Source organism: Bos mutus, chromosome 6 (assembly GCF_027580195.1).
Source record: "Bos mutus isolate GX-2022 chromosome 6, NWIPB_WYAK_1.1, whole genome shotgun sequence".
Lineage (NCBI taxonomy): Eukaryota > Metazoa > Chordata > Mammalia > Artiodactyla > Bovidae > Bos > Bos mutus.
The window spans coordinates 99,113,224-99,129,365 of record NC_091622.1 but is presented as its reverse complement, the minus strand read 5'-3'; the positions used below and the strand labels follow the sequence as shown (position 1 = coordinate 99,129,365).

The window sequence follows — 16,142 nt, the reverse complement described above, 5'->3', positions numbered from 1 at the left end:
AATAGCTTTATTGCTTTGCCGGGCAAAGGCAGCCACAGCAGGCTAATGCCCTCAAAATCGTGTGTCCCAACTTGGAGAGAGTAGTGAGAAGTTTTATAGTTATGGGGTGTGATCAACTTGTGGACACTCTTGCGACTGGCTGGTGGTAAGCAGGGTCAGCCTCATCAGCCTTCAGGTTCCAATCGGTCTGGGGTCTGTGTGCTTGCGGGCACCGACCCTCATTAATCATTAACTTCTCCCACCTGGTGGGGGTTTCAGTATCTGCACAACAGCTCAAAGATACTGCCATGGGTATCCCTTACTGGGAATCAGGGCCTTGCCCCAAGGCCACACTATTGTTTCTTTTGACTGTTTCTCCCTTGTCTTGCATCCCCTCCCTTTCCTAATTAACAACTGCTTGAATCTGGCTGTTGGAACTCAGTGAAGATCAGGGAGGCTGAATGAAGGCTATTTCCTGTAATCAGATGAATGGGGCACGCACAAAGGCTCTGTGCCCAGGAGTCCTAGAGGGCCCTGCTAGGTATCAATAGATAGACAGATATAAATATGTAGATATACAGATACACACACACACACACATATATATAAATAAAGATATATTCATATAAAAAGAGATCAAATCAGTCAATCTTGGGATTCCTTTAGAGGAAATCAACCCTGAATATTCATTGGAAGGACTGATGCTAAAGCTGAAGCTTCAATACTGAAAAGACCCTGATGCTGGGAAAGATTGAAGGTGGGAGGAGAAGGGGATGACAGAGGATGAGATGGTCGGATGGCATCACCAACTCAATGAACATGAGTTGGCACAAACTCCAGGAGATGATGAAGGACAGGGAAGCCTGGCATGCTGCAGTCCATGTGGTTGCAAAGAGTGGGATGCAACTTAGCAACTGAACGACAATATACATATAATTATTCTAAACACTCAAGCTTCCATCATTTTATTAGATCCTCAAGAGAGAATCCTGGCCACGATGGTGGAGTACAAAATCCTGGAGCCCACCTCCTCTCATGGGCATACCAAGTTTACAACTATTATCAGAACAGCTACTGATAAGAAAGCGTGATAGAATCTACCAGAAAAGATCTTCTACAACTAAAGATACAAGGAAAAAAACCCACAAGGAGATGGAAAGGAGGGGCAGTGGGGTGGTACAGTCAAGATCCATACTATAGAAAAAGCAGTTTTAAGAGGAAAGGTTATAGTGAAGCAAGCCTACCTCAGTTTCCTAAAACAAGGAAATAAAAGCAAAAATAAACAAATGAAATCTAAGGAGACTTAAAAGCTTTTGCACAGCAATGAAAACCATCAACAAAACAAAAAGACAACCTACTGAATGAGAGAAAATATTTGCAAATGTTATGACTAATAAGGAATTAATATCCAAAATATATAAACAGCTCATACAACTCGATATCAAAAAAAACCCAACAACTCAATCCAAAAATGGGTAGAAGACCTATATACACATTTTTCCAAAGAAGACATAAAAATGGCCAATAGGCACATGAAAAGGTGCTCAAGATTACTAATTATCGTAGAAATGAAAATCAAAACCACAATAATATATCATGTCACATCTGTCAGAATGACTATCACCAAAAAGACCACAAATAACAGATGTTGGCAATGATATGGAGAAAAGGGAACACTGTACACTGTTGGTGGGAATGCAAATTTGTATAAGCACTGTGAACCAGTATGGAGGTTCCTGAAAGAACTAAAAATAGAACTCCATCAACAGATGAATGGACAAAGAAGATGTGGTATCGGGGCTTTCCTGTTGGCTCAGTGGTGAAAAGTCCACCTGCCCATGCAGAAGACATGGGTTTGATCCCTGATATGGGAGGATCCCACATGCCGTGGACCAGCTAAGCCTGTGCACCACAGCCATTGAACCTGGGCTCTAGAACCCAGGAACTGCAACTACTGAAGTTTGTGTGCCTAGAGCCCATGCTCTGCAACAAGAAAAGTCACCATAGTGAGGAGTCTGTACACCACAACTAGAGAAAAGCCCATGCAGCAACAAAGACCCACACAGCCTAAAATAAATAAATAAAATTATAAAAAAGATGTGGTGCATACACACACACACACACTGGAATGCTACTCAGACATAAAGAAGAATAAATTTTGCCATCTGCAGCAACATGGATGACCTGGAGGGTATTATGCCTAGTGAAATCAGTTCAGTTCAGTTCAGTCACTCAGTCACGTCTGACTCTTTGCGACCCCATGAACCACAGCACACCAGGCCTCCCTGTCCATCACCAACTCCCGGAGTTTACCCAAACCCATGTCCATTGAGTCAGTGATGCCATTCAACCATCTCATCCTCTGTCGTCCCCTTCTCCTCTTGCCCCCAACCCCTCCCAGCATCAGAATCTTTTCCAATGAGTCAACTCTTCGTATGAGGTGGCCAAAGTATTGGAGTTTCAGCTTCAACATCACTCCTTCCAATGAACACCCAGGACTGATCTCCTTTAGGATGGACTGGTTGGATCTCCTTGCAGTCCAAGGGACTCTCAACACCACAGTTCAAAAGCATCAATTCTTTGGCGCTCAGCTTTCTTTATAGTCCAACTCTCACATCCATACATGACCACTGGTAGCAATCTTCATTAAAGAGTGCTACACACATAAATGCTTTGGGAGAGTGGTTTACAAAGGGGGAAACAGGGGGGAAAGCGGCTGAAATGGGTGAGAAGGAAGAGGATATTCACAGCGGGTTAATACAAGCAGGAGGAACACTGAGCAGAATGTTGGGCCAGAAGTTGATCCTAAGAATGAAAGTATATAGGGAGATTCTAAATGTTTAGGAAATCTCCAACCAAACTCAGCCCTCATTAGCACCAAAGCTGTGGCAAATTTCATCACCCTTTCCAACTGTTTCTTTACCCATAAAAACTGGAAACATTAAAAAAAAAAAAACCCAAAACTGGAAATATTTAATGCCAAGGACTTGGGTCAGTCAGTGAAATAGTAAGCTATTATTATTATTCATACTATCAAATCGAATTCCTCATTAAGTGGCTTACCAAATAAAATGGGTACCAAATAAAATGCCTTGGGTAGCATTATCAATAATCATAAAGGAATAATAAGCTTTTGACTAACTATAAATCTTTTATCAAATAATTACAAAATTAAATGTGACATTATACCAAAAATGACAAAGCAAATGCCGTGTTCCCACTGTAACCCTGAGAGTCAGTTGGCCTCAGAGCAGATTAAACAAATAGCTGTTGACTAGTAAACCACCAGGCAGGACATCTTCTGCAAACTTCAGGAACCTGCTGTTAGCCTGATGTGCCAGCAGGTTTTCAATATCTGACACAATGTGGAACAATGTGGATCAAGATATTTGGAAAAAAAAATCCCAGAAAGTCCCAACAAGGAAAACTTGAATTTGTGGCATACTCACAACTGTGTTTGGGCTTCCCTGGTATCTCAGTTGGTAAAGAATTTGCCTGCAATGTAGGAGACCCAGGTTTGATCCCTGAGAGGGGAAGATCCCCTGGAGAAGGGAATGGCAACTCACTCCAGTGTTCTTGCCTGGGAAGTCAAGGCAAGACTTATTTCTTTGCTCTGCTACTCTTTTTTTCTCTGTCAATAACCCAGAGTGTTGGAAGCGTGGTGTGAGTGGTCATGGAGATGGTGACTAATGGCTCCATAAGGCATATCACCAGGTTGCAGAAAGAGTACCACACTAGGAATTGGGAGTTTCAAGTACACTCGTCACTCAGTACCTGGTGGGGATGGGGGCTGGAGGGTGGGGATTAGTTTCAGGACCTTCTAAGATACAAAAATCAGAGAAGGTACAGTATTTGTATACAATCTATATACATCCTTTCATACACTTTACATCATCTCTAGATTATAAAACCTAATACAATGTAAACAGTTTTAAGTACAATGTAAACAATTGTGTGTGTGCTTAGTTACTCAGTTGTATCCGACTCTTTGCGACCCATTGGACTGTAGCCTGCCAGGCTCCTCTGTCCATGGGATTTTCCAGGCAAGAACACTGGAGTAGGTCGCCATTTCCTTCTCCAGGGGATCTTCCCAACCTAGGGATCGAACCCATATCTCCTGTATTGGCAGGCGGATTCTTCATCCACTGAGCCATCGGGAAGCATCTTGCCAACAGTTGTGGTTTGGCTGCTCAGTCGTGTCCGACTCTTTGTGACCCCGTGGACTGTAGCCCGCCAGGCTCCTCTGTCCAGGGGACTTCCCCGGCAAGAACACCGGAGTGGGTTGCCATTTCCTTCTCCAGGGGATCTTCCCCTCTCAGGGATTGAACCTGGGTCTCCTACATTGCAGGCAAATTCTTTACCAACTGAGACAGCAGGGAAGCCCAAACACAGTTGTGAGTATGCCGCAAATTCAAGTTTTCCTTGTTGGGACTTTCTGGGATTTTTTTTTTTTTTTTCTTTTTCAATTATCTTGATCCACAGTTGGTTGAATCCACGGCCTCACAACCCACAGATACGAGGGCTGACTGTCCTAATTCCACCCCTCCTCTTAACTAGCAAGGACAAAAGGCAAAACACTTGACCCTAAAGAAACTCAGCCTCTGGTTTCCTTAAAAAATAAAAGTATTGCACTTTCCAACAAACTGCCTCAGAGTCCACTTGGTAATAAAAGTGATGTGCCCCAAACCTCTGCAGTAGTTCATAAGCTTTGTGAGAAGAGGAAATATTACTGGCTTCACTTTTGACTCCCTAGAGGTTGGCAGAGGACCCTGCACAGCGGCTGGCACTTACTATGTAAATATGTGTTGAATAAACTGAGTCTGTAAACTTATGCTAACATTTAAGATTAAAATAGTTCTCAACCATTCTTGCTAGGTGAATAATTTTGGCCATTTCACCCTCCTTGGGACCACCTTTTAGCATTCGTGAAATGAGGGCTTCTGACTATGAAGGGCTATGGGCTATTCTTTTGCAAATATAAAAAGAAAATGAAAGTATTTCTGGTAAATGATGAATGGAAGTTGAAATAAAGTTTCTTTATTACCCTGAAAATCTCCTTCCTACAGTGAAACGAACTTCAAAAGTACTTACAAATGTCGATTTATTTATACTTCACATTACCTTATAGGTAAGTAAATAATCACATCCTTCTTGTAAGTGAAAAAATTTAGGCTCACAAAGATTGAGTAGAGTGCTCCAAGTTTACTCAGCTCGAAGCAATGTAGCCAGGAGGCAGAAAGAAAATTTAAATGACAATTTTTCCACAAACTGATCTGCAGATCCAGTGTAATCCCAGTCATCTCAATTGGCTTTTATTTTGTGTGGAAATAAACAGACTCTAAAATTTATATGAAAATGCAAAAGGACCTTAAGAAGAGCCAGAACCACCTGCAGATAAAAACAAAACTGAAAGACTTATACTGTTTTCAAAAGTTATTATAAACTTTTGAAACTGTAACTGTGATATTGGCACAAAAACTGATCAATGGAATAGAAGAAAGGGTCTAGAAATTAATCCACACTTATATGGCCAATTGACTTCAACAAAGTTGAAAGGTAATTCAATGTACAATGCTGGAATAATTAGATAATTATATAAAAGGAAGGAAGGAAGGTAAAACTTTGATCCATACTTCACACTACTTACAAAAATTAATTCAAAATAGATCAGACATTTACATAAAGCTATACAATTCAACAAACTCTTTGGGACCTGAGGTTAGGCAAAGACTTAAATATGACAACAAAAAAGTAGGATTCATAAAAGAAAAACTGATAAATAAAACCACTTCAAAATTAAAATGTTCTGCTTTTCAAAAGACACTGTTAAGAGAAAGAGAAAACAGCTATAGACTGGGAAAAGATATTTGCAGGAGAGTATGTGTGCTCAGTCATGTCCAACTCTTTGCAACCCCATGGACTGTAGCCCAAGAGGCTCCTCTGTCCATGGAATTTTCCAGGCAAGAATACTGGAATGGGTTTCCATTTCCTACTCCAGAGGATCTTCCTAACCCAGGGATCGAACCCGTGTCTCCTGTGTCTCCTGCATTGCATTGGCAGGCAGGTTCTTTACCACTAGCACCACCTGGGAAGACCTGATATTTGCAAATCACATGTCAAATAAGGGTCTTGCATTCAGAATATATCAAGAATTCCCAACATTCAATAAGAAAACAATCGATGTAGTCAAAATACACGGGCAAAGCTTTATTTGCCCAGACATCTCACTGAAGGCAATAATACACTGAAGGTAAACTGCCATATGAAGAAACGCTCAACATCTTAGTTATCAGGGAGTTAGAGTGAAAGTCCCTCAGTTATGTCTGACTCTTTGTGACCTATGGACTATATAGTCCATGGAATTCTCCAGGCCAGAATCTGGAGGGGGTAGCCTTTCCCTTCTCCAGGAGATCTTCCCAACCCAGGGATCGAAACCAGGTCTCCCGTATCACAGGCAGATTCTTACCAGCTGAGCCACAAGGGAAGCCCAAGAATACTGGTGTGAGTAGCCTATCCCCTCTCCAGTGGATCTTCCCAACGCAGGAATTGAACCAGGGTCTCCTGCATTGCAGGTGGATTCTTTACCAACTGAGCTATCAGGGAAGTTATTAGGGAAAGGCAAATCAAAACCGCAATACGAGACTATGACACCCCTTCTAACATAGCTAAAAAATAAAAACTGAACATACCAAGTCTCAGAGAAGATGTATTGAAACTGGGCCTCCCATATATTGCTGGTGGGAATGTGTACTATCATTCTGGAAAAGAGTTTGGCAGTTTCTTAAAAAGTTAAATACATGTCCATCCTATGACCCAGTCATTTCAATCCCAGGTATCTGCCCAAAGAAATGAAAGCATACGTTCACACAAAGACTGTACACAGTGTTCATGGCAGCTTTCTTTGTAATAGCTCCAACTGGAAACAACTCAAATGTTGCAAAGGACAAACTGGGCTACATCCATACAATGGAAAACTACTCGGCAACAGAAACGAACTACTGATGTATGCGACAATATGGGTGGATGTCAAAAAAAATTATGCTGAGTAAAAAGAAGCCAGACAAAATGTACGTATGATATGTGTACATACACATATTCGTGGGTATATGCATATATGTATGTATTGAATTCTATTTACATAAAATTCTGGAAAATACACGTTCATCTATAGTGGCAGAAAGCAGATCAGTAATTACTGTGCTCAGTTGTGTCTGACTCTTTGTGACCCTATGGACTGCAGCCTGCCAGGCTCCTGTGTCCATGGGACTGCCCCAGCAAGATTATTGGAATGGGTTGCCATTTCCTCCTCCAGGGGATCTTCTGACCCAGAGATCGAACCCATGTCTCCTACCTCTCCTGGACTGGGAGGTGGATCCTTACCACTGAGCCACCAGGGAAGCCCAATCAGTGATTATCAAAAGGTAAAAGGGGAATGAATACAAAAGGGCAGGAGCAAACTTTTAGTGGTGACGTGTTTGTTCACTATCTTTATTGCAGTGATAAATTCATGGGCGTATGCATATGTCAGACTGCACAGTGTAATAAGTACAGTCACTTTAGTGTATGTCACATAGGTCACGGGGACTCCTGAAGAGTACACAGGAGCCCATGGTCAGGGAAAGAGAAGTGAACTGCTTCTCGACGTTGGGGACTGAAAAGGCAGGAAGAAAACCATTCAAGATGATGGCTCCAAAGAAGTCTCTAAACTAAGGAAAGTAAGTAGCAGTTTAGAATGCAACAAAGGATAATGCATTAAATCAATCACAATTCCCACTCCTCTTACATCTAGTCCCCTAAAAAGTGAGTCAGATGACCTGTGTCAGCTTCTCCACTCCACTACAGGTCCCTTGAGGTTCACACTGATTCCTGTACCTGCTGCTGCTGCTAAGTCATTTCAGTTGTGTCCAACTCTTTGCAACTCTATGGACTGTCCGTGGATTCTCCAGGCAAGAATACTGGAGTAGGTTGCATTTCCTTCTACAGAGGATTCCTGTACCTAGTATTAAAACTGCAAACAAGCATATGGAAAGCCTCAAGTGACATAGAGTTCTGTGCCTAAAAGGATGGAAGCCTTTTAAAAACCTTGAATTTTATGGGGGTTTTAATGAAGGGTTTTAATAAACAGTTTCTGGGCTCCCCTGGTGGTTCAGTAGTAAAGAATCACCTGCCTGTGCAGGAGATGCGGGTTCAGTCCCTGGGCTGGGAAGATCCCCCAGAGAAGAGAATGGCTACCCACTCCAGTATTCTTGCCTGGGAAATCCCATGCACAGAGGAGCCTGGTGGGCTACAGTTCATAGGGTTGCAAAGACTTGGAACCGACTTAGTGACTAAACAAACAGCTCTTACTTGAAAGAACAGTAGTTTGTATTCCTGATTTCAGCATTTTCTCTCAGTCTCTTCACTGTTTCCAGTGCTAAGTCTCTCCAGTAATGTCCAGCTCTTTACAACCCCATGGACTGTAGCCTGCCATGCTTCTCTCTCCATAGGATTTTTCAGGCAAGAATACTGGAGTGGGTTTCCATTTCCTTCTCCAGGGAATCTTCCCTCCCCGGGGATCGAATGGGGGTCTCCTGCACTGCAGGCAGATTCTTTACCAACTGAACCACCACAGAAGCCCTTTCTTATTCTCAGCTATTAAATGGGAAATATTCCTAACCCATACAGTTAGGGAGCAAATAAAGTTATGATGCAAAATTACTGTTTTCTCTAAATCACTCTAAAAGCATCAGCGATCATGACTACTGCTGCTTTGCTGTTGTTCAACAACACAGAATCGTGTCCGACTCTTTGTGACCCCACACGTTGCAGCACACCAGGTTCTCCTGTCCTTCACTATCTCCTGGAATTTGCTCAAATTCATGTCCACTGAGCTGGTGACGCTATCTAACCATCTCATCCTCTGCTGCTATCTTTCCCAGCATCAGGGTCTTTTCCAATGAGTCAGCTCTTCACATCAAGTGGCCAAAGTATTGCTACTACCACTACTGAGTTAGGAACTATGATAATGCAGTACAAAACCAATGTGTGTCATTTTAATTCAACTGAATCTTCACTGAGTTTGATGATTCCGCAGGTGGCCTCTTTATCATCTGACATTACACTCTCTAAAATAACATTCCAACAGTGTCCCAGTCAGAGCTGAGTTCTAGTTCCAGCTCTGCACCTGTTTGAGGTCATTTTGGGTAATAATAACAAACACAGTCTATGGCAAGTTTATTATTTAAAAACACACACACATGCACATATATACACATATGTATGAACTAAATTTTTTCTAAGATCTCTTGAAGCTCCGCAGTTCTCAGACCATACTTTATTGGGAAAATTTAAAGCATCAAACACTGATTTCCCCCTTCTGTTTTTCAAAATGTTTCTGTATCTAACCTCGATTCCTTCTTTCCTTTCCCCGAATACCCCAATTATCTGTATTCTCCACACTACGTCTGCTTTCTTTCTCCTAGGGACGGCCCACCCTCGTCAGCATCTTCACTCCCACTTGACTTCTTTATATAAATACTTGTCTTTCCTTGTTTGAAAAAAGAAATTTTTACTCAATCCTCCAGTCCTTTCTAGCTACTATTCTGTGCTCCTTTCACTGGCACTTTCTACAATTACTACCAATTTTTACCTCTCACATTCCTCGACCTAATCCTCAGCTTCTATGAAGGTCTTTGGCTAAATCCCATGTTCTCCACCTCTTCCTCATTTCTAAATACGAATGACAATATCTTCTAAGCAATCCCTCCTCCTTTAGCTCTCAGGATCTCTCTATCTTGGCGTCTTCCTTACATCTCCACCCCTACTGTAAACATGCCCCATCCTAATCAAAAGTCTCTGTTGTTCAGTCACTAAGTCCTGTCCAACTCTTTGCAACCTCCATGGACGCCAGGCTTCCCTGTCCTTCACTATCTCCTGGAGCTTGCTCAAACCCATGTCCATTGAGTCGGTGATACCACCCAACCATCTTATTCTCTGTTGTCCCCATCTCCTCCAACAGCATCAGGGTCTTTTCCAATGAATCAGCTCATGACATCAGGTGGCTAAATTATTGGAGCTTTGTCATCAGTCCTCTAGATTTGACCATTCAGTTCCATTCCCACCACCACCCGGAGCCACTCCCCTACTTTAGAGAATGCCATACCTGCCCCACTCAACTCACCCATCTCCCACATCACCTGCAAAAAGCCTGCAAAACTGCCCAATCATTTTTGCTTTTTTCTTAAGTCTCTTAAGTTGTGGACCAAAATGTGTCTCCAGCGGGCTCTTTTATTAGTCTTACCCTTGTCTAGGGTCCCATCACCATCGTCTAAAATATGCTTCCTGTCTCTCAACCCCTACTCCTCCACTCTTCCTAGACTTAGGACGTGACCTCATTATTTCATACATATAGCATTTGCAATACACGCCTATTTGGTTTCTCTGTGGCAGTTCTCTCCCCCTTCCAACACTTTCTCCAGACTGCTGCTAGAATGACAGGCTACTGCCTCTGCAAAAACTTCTCAGTGGCTTCCAGGACTCCACAGAAGAAAGCTTACCTCCCTCGCAAGACCCTTAAACTCCTAACCCCTCCTTGCAAACTATAGTTTATACTCCAGGACTATCAAACTAAGCTCAGTTCACTGTGCCTAGAATGCTGATTCAAGAAACAGTTCCACACACCCTTTGCCTAGAATGCCTTTCCCTAACACCTGTCTACCTAGCAAGTCTCCAGGCATCTTTTAATTCCAAACTCAACCCTCATCTCTTTCAAGCCTTTCCTGTTGTCTCCATATAGTGTCCAGCTATGCTCTCTCTGCTAAGAGCGAAGTAAAGAAGCCTTGTTCTGACATCTATTAAGTCTAATTATGTGTGTCTCCTGGGGAAGTTCCTTGAGGGAGTGGTCTTGTTATCTCTTAAGTATTATTCCAGCATTTAGCAACATGGAACATTTTCACTTGCTAATGCCCTGGAGCACAGAGCTTTCTTTCCGAATAAGTCTCCAGGTCCTGAAGGAAGAGAAGGTCATGTTAATAGCACCACTGTAAAAAGACTACAAAGTGGCATGGGAGTGTACAATAGTAGCAGAATACAACACACTTCGTGTACTTCTTTCATTAATTTCATTAAGTGTTTTCACCTTTACTGTAACTTGACTAGAGAAGGCACTTAGAAGAGTTTATTTTTTTGTTGTTGTTGGTTTTATCATGTTAAATGTTCTTTTATTTTCCCATTTCTCAAAGAAATGCCTTTAATTTCACAAGATCTAATGTCATACCTCCGTTATTCTCTGGTAAAGAGCTGAGACCAGAAATATCCTTTTGTGTGTGCACACATAAACACATACACACAATTCAAGTCTTTGGTAAAACCACAGTTGAAAATATGTCTGTTTAATTACACAATGTCCCATAAATAAAACCCTCGAAGATGTATTTCTCTTTGAATTCAGAGCAAGGGAGGCGAGGTGATCTTTGCTTATTAACTTTAATTTTTTCAGTTTCCTCATTTTTAAGTATTATAATTGGAGGATATTAGAAGAGTTTAAATGAACCAAATATTAACCAGCCTCTGATGTGCAGGCTGATTTTATAATGGCCCTTAACCTGGAAATTCAGGTGCATTCAAATATACACCCTGATAAGAAAGTAGGAAGAGAGGACAGAGTTCAATGACTCAGAGCTTGCCAAGTCAAAAGTTCCTTGAGATAAGCTCTAAAAGAATGCAATATTTTGGACGTGGTTTGAAAAATGCTCATCCTTGATGATTTAGAAATCTTAACAGAACTGGTTATACATGGCACCATCTAGTCTTAGAAAAGAGAATCCAGCTAAGTATGTATTAATGACCTAGAGCCAGACATCCTGGAATGTGAAGTCAAGTGGGCCTTAGAAAGCATCACTATGAACAAAGCTAGTGGAGGTGATGGAATTTCAGTTGAGCTATTCCAAATCCTGAAAGATGATGCTGTGAAAGTGCTGCACTCAATATGCCAGAAAATTTGGAAAACTCAGCAGTGGCCACAGGACTGGAAAAGGTCAGTTTTCATTCCAATCCCAAAGAAAGGCAATGCCAAAGAATGCTCAAACTACTGCACAATTGCACTCATCTCACACGCTAGTAAAGTAATGCTCAAAATTCTCCAAGCCAGGCTTCAGCAATACATGAACCATGAACTTCCTGATGTGCAAGCTGGTTTTAGAAAAGGCAGAGGAACCAGAGATCAAATTGCTAACATCCGCTGGATCATGGAAAAAGCAAGAGAGTTCCAGAAAAACATCTATTTCTGCTTTATTGACTATGCCAAAGCCTTTGACTGTGTGGATCACAATAAACCGTGGAAAATTCTGAAAGAGATGGGAATACCAGATCACCTGATCTGCCTCTTGAGAAATTTGTATGCAGGTCAGGAAGCAACAGTTAGAACTGGACATGGAACAACAGACTGGTTCCAAATAGGAAAAGGAGTATGTCAAGGCTGTATATTGTCACCCTGAGAAAGGCTGGACTGGAAGAAACACAAGCTGGAGTCAAGACTGCCGGGAGAAATATCAATAACCTCAGATATGCAGATGACACCACCCTTATGGCAGAAAGTGAAGAGGAACTCAAAAGCCTCTTGATGAAAGTGAAAGTGCAGAGTGAAAAAATTGGCCTAAAGCTCAACATTAAGAAAACGAAGATCGTGGCATCTGGTCCCATCGCTTCATGGGAAATAGATGGGGAAACAGAGAAACAGTGTCAGACTTTATTTTTCTGGGCTCTAAAATCACTGCAGATGGTGACTGCAGCCATGAAATTAAAAGACGCTTACTCCTTGGAAGGAAAGTTATGACCAACCTAGACAGCATATTCAAAAGCAGAGACATTACTTTGCCAACAAAGGTCCGTCTAGTCAAGGCTATGGTTTTTCCAGTGGTCATGTATGGATGTGAAAGTTGGACTGTGAAGAAGGCTGAGCGCCGAAGAATTGATGCTTTTGAATTGTGCTGCTGGAGAAGACTCTTGAGAGTCCCTTGGACTGCAAGGAGATCCAACCAGTCCATTCTGAAGGAGATCAGCCCTGGGATTTCTTTGGAAGGAATGATGCTAAAGCTGAAACTTCAGTACTTTGGCCACCTCATGCAAAGAGTTGACTCATTGGAAAAGACTCTGATGCTGGGAGGGATCGGGGACAAGAAGAGAAGGGGATGACAGAGGATGAGATGGCTGGATGGCATCACTGACTCAATGGACATGAGTCTCAGTGAACTCCAGGAGTTGGTGATGCACAGGGAGGCCTGGCGTGCTGCGATTCACGGGGTCGCAAAGAGTCGGACACAACTGAGCGACTGATCTGATCTGATCTGATGTATTAATGAAAACTAAGAGAAACATAGAACATATTTTGTGTGCATTGTGATCATACATATTCACAAGTTTGTAAATTTACGGATAAATTAAGGTTGACAATAAAACATAACAGTGCAGCACTTATAAATAAATATGCAGTGTTAACCCACTCACAGATAGCTAGGGACAACAGTTCTAATGGCTCCAATCAAACCAGAGTAGTTTTCATGTTAAATGTAGTATTAGGGTATTAAGAAACTAATTACTTCAAAAGTTATTTTATGGGTGGCTTCCTTGAACATGTTTTTTTTTTTTTTTAAAAGCTTGTTATTTTCTCCCAGTTAAGGAAGTGATCCTGGGGAAGCTGGTATTTCCTTGGTTCTAAACTATACCAGTGCTAAAGCAAAACAAACCCCAACCTCATTAATTCTATTTTTGGTCTAGTTTCCAAGGCAGTTTTCACAAAAACTATTCTCAGCCCACTGTTTTCAGCTTTGTAACATCAACTTCAGTAGCCAGAAACTGTTACACTTTGTGTAATCCCTTGACACACAAGTTCTATCATAGATCACTTTATTCCACCTGCCTCTCAAGGGTAAAGGGGAAAAAAAGGCTCTGTCTTCCCATTGATTTTAAAGTTTCTTTCTTAAAATCACTGTTGTGAGATGTGTTCCCACCTAAGTTTTATAACCTTGGTTACCTCAAGTTCATCAGCATCAAATTTCTGGTGGAACCCTCCCCAAATTGGAACTGTGAGTCTCAGTTGTGTCCAACTCTTTGCCACCCTATGGACGCATGTAGCCTCTATCCATGGAATTCTCCAGGCAAGAATACTGGAGTCGGTGGCCATTCCCTTCTCCAGGGGATCTTCCCAACTCAGGGATTGAACCTGGGTCCCCTGCATTGCAGGCAGATTCTTTACCATCTGAGCCACCAGGGAAACCCTTCTCAGCAACTGTACAAACAAGAAAAAAGGGAATCGGGAAGAGTTTCTAGTTCCAAGAGGCCACTGACCTGACCTTGAGCAATCTACTTCACTTCTGTAATACAAACTGCAGTACCTGCATTCAAAAAAGAATGCTTCCGGAACTAGCTTCCGTGCTTTGAGTTTCTAAGATAAAATGGAATTTAATAGAAGATTTTATGAAACAATCTTATTGTCCGGCCCAATTTCCTAAACGGTCAAGGATAAACAAAATTGTAAAACTGGATTCCCCTCCTGCCCAAATTTCTACTTGCACCACTGTATTACCAAATAAGCTGAAGTCTGTCTCTCTCCAACTTTTTAAAAACCATACTAGCATTATATCTATTTATTCTTCAAGGTGAAGTAAAGGCAATCTGTAGAGATGGAAATTTTAAAAGTCCTTATGAATTCAATCAGGTCGGATGAAATCCACTGGTATAAGTGCATTCTCCGCCGCGGACTCAAAAGAAGCTGGAGGGTCACAATGTGGTCAAGTGTAGGAGACTCTCAAACCTCTGAAATCTATGATTCTGAGAAAAGACAGAGGAAACAAAAGTCCTGATGGGGGAGCGCGAGAAGCCAAGCGTCAGGGTCCGATGACAGGTTAGAAGGGAAGGTGCGTGTCTTAAGTTTACTCCTAACTCTCCCGAGAAGAGGTGTGAGGCGCGGCTACTAGAGACGCTGCGAACTCTTAGAGTGGGAGGGACCATCCCGGTTCTAGCGTCGGCCCCAGACCCCGGGGAGGAGGGACTGGAATTGCAGAAAGTAAACTGGAGTCAAGTTGAATCCTGCAGCCACCCCGGGAGCGGCCGCGGTCACCCCGAGAAGCGCACCGTCGCTGGAGTCCGGCTCCCACTGAATTTAGCCGGGCCGGAGCGCGGCGCGGCCAGGAGCCTCACCTGACATTCCGCGGGGCCCCACCCTCGCTCCCCCCCTCCCAGGTGTCCCGGCCCCATCGGGACGCAGCCCGGGACGCGGGGGCTGCGCCTCTCGGGCTCCACTTACTTTGTCACTGGTGCTCTCGGTTTCGTGGTCGCCGCCGGCCGCCTCTCCCTCGCGGGGTGGCGACGCCGCCTCTCCCCCGGGGCCGGGGCCGCCGCCTCCCCGGTGCCTGAGTTCCCACATCTCCGGCTCCCGCGCAGCCGGGCCGGTCTCCTCCAGCGCCCCCGAAATCCGAGCTTGCGCGCGAGGTCTCGAAGTCTGGCCGAGCTGCGGCCACTCACACGCCTCCCCACCCCGCACCCCACCTGGAGGCGCCGCTGCCGCCGCCGCCGCGCCGGGTCACCCCCAAAACGGCATCAACGAGCGAGCGCTCGTGGCCGCCTCCAGCGAGCGCGGCGCCGGGGGCCGGCTCGGGGAGCCCGGCCCGAGCGGAGAAGGCGGGGCCGCGGCGGAGGGCGGCCGCTGGTTGCCAGGTGCGCGTCCCCACGCGGAGGCCCAGGTGGGAGAAGGAGAAAGGACCGGGAGGGCAGGAGCCAGCCTGACCTGCTTTAGCGCTCCGCCGGGGTGCCCGCCGCCCGGGCCCTGCCACTCCCCGCCCCGCCCCCCGGACTCAAGAGTCAGCCGCTCCAGGCCCCCTACACCTTTCTCCGGGTTCTTGCCTCCTGCAGCCAGGTCACGCGCCGCAGGCCCCACCCCGCCCCGCCCCTCTGCGCTGCACTGCGGTTCCCACAGCCCCGCCTCCCTCGCCGGGGTGACGTCATGGGTCCCGACCCGAGGCTCCGCCCCGGCCTCCTGCGAGCGCGCAGGTGGTGTGGCTCGGAGGCAAGGTGCGGGCTGGAGCGCGCGGGAGGAGCAGGGAGGTGGAGGAGGGTCGAGCTCCTCGCTCGAAAGTGAGGGCTGAGAACTTGTGGACTCGCCCCGGAGCCACTGGGAGGGCCGGAAGAAC

General features: G+C 44.3%; 1 protein-coding gene across 1 annotated transcript in view; it reads right to left on the bottom strand.

The window, feature by feature from the left end:
• Window positions 1-15,840, bottom strand: part of CDS1 (CDP-diacylglycerol synthase 1) — a 78,386-nt gene extending 62,546 nt beyond the window's left edge. The window contains exon 1 of the mRNA XM_005892757.3: window positions 15,260-15,840. Within this exon, the coding sequence (XP_005892819.3) occupies window positions 15,260-15,379 (120 nt within the window). The 5' untranslated portion in view covers window positions 15,380-15,840. The remainder of the gene's footprint in view (window positions 1-15,259) is intronic.
• Between the last annotated feature and the right edge of the window lie 302 nt (window positions 15,841-16,142).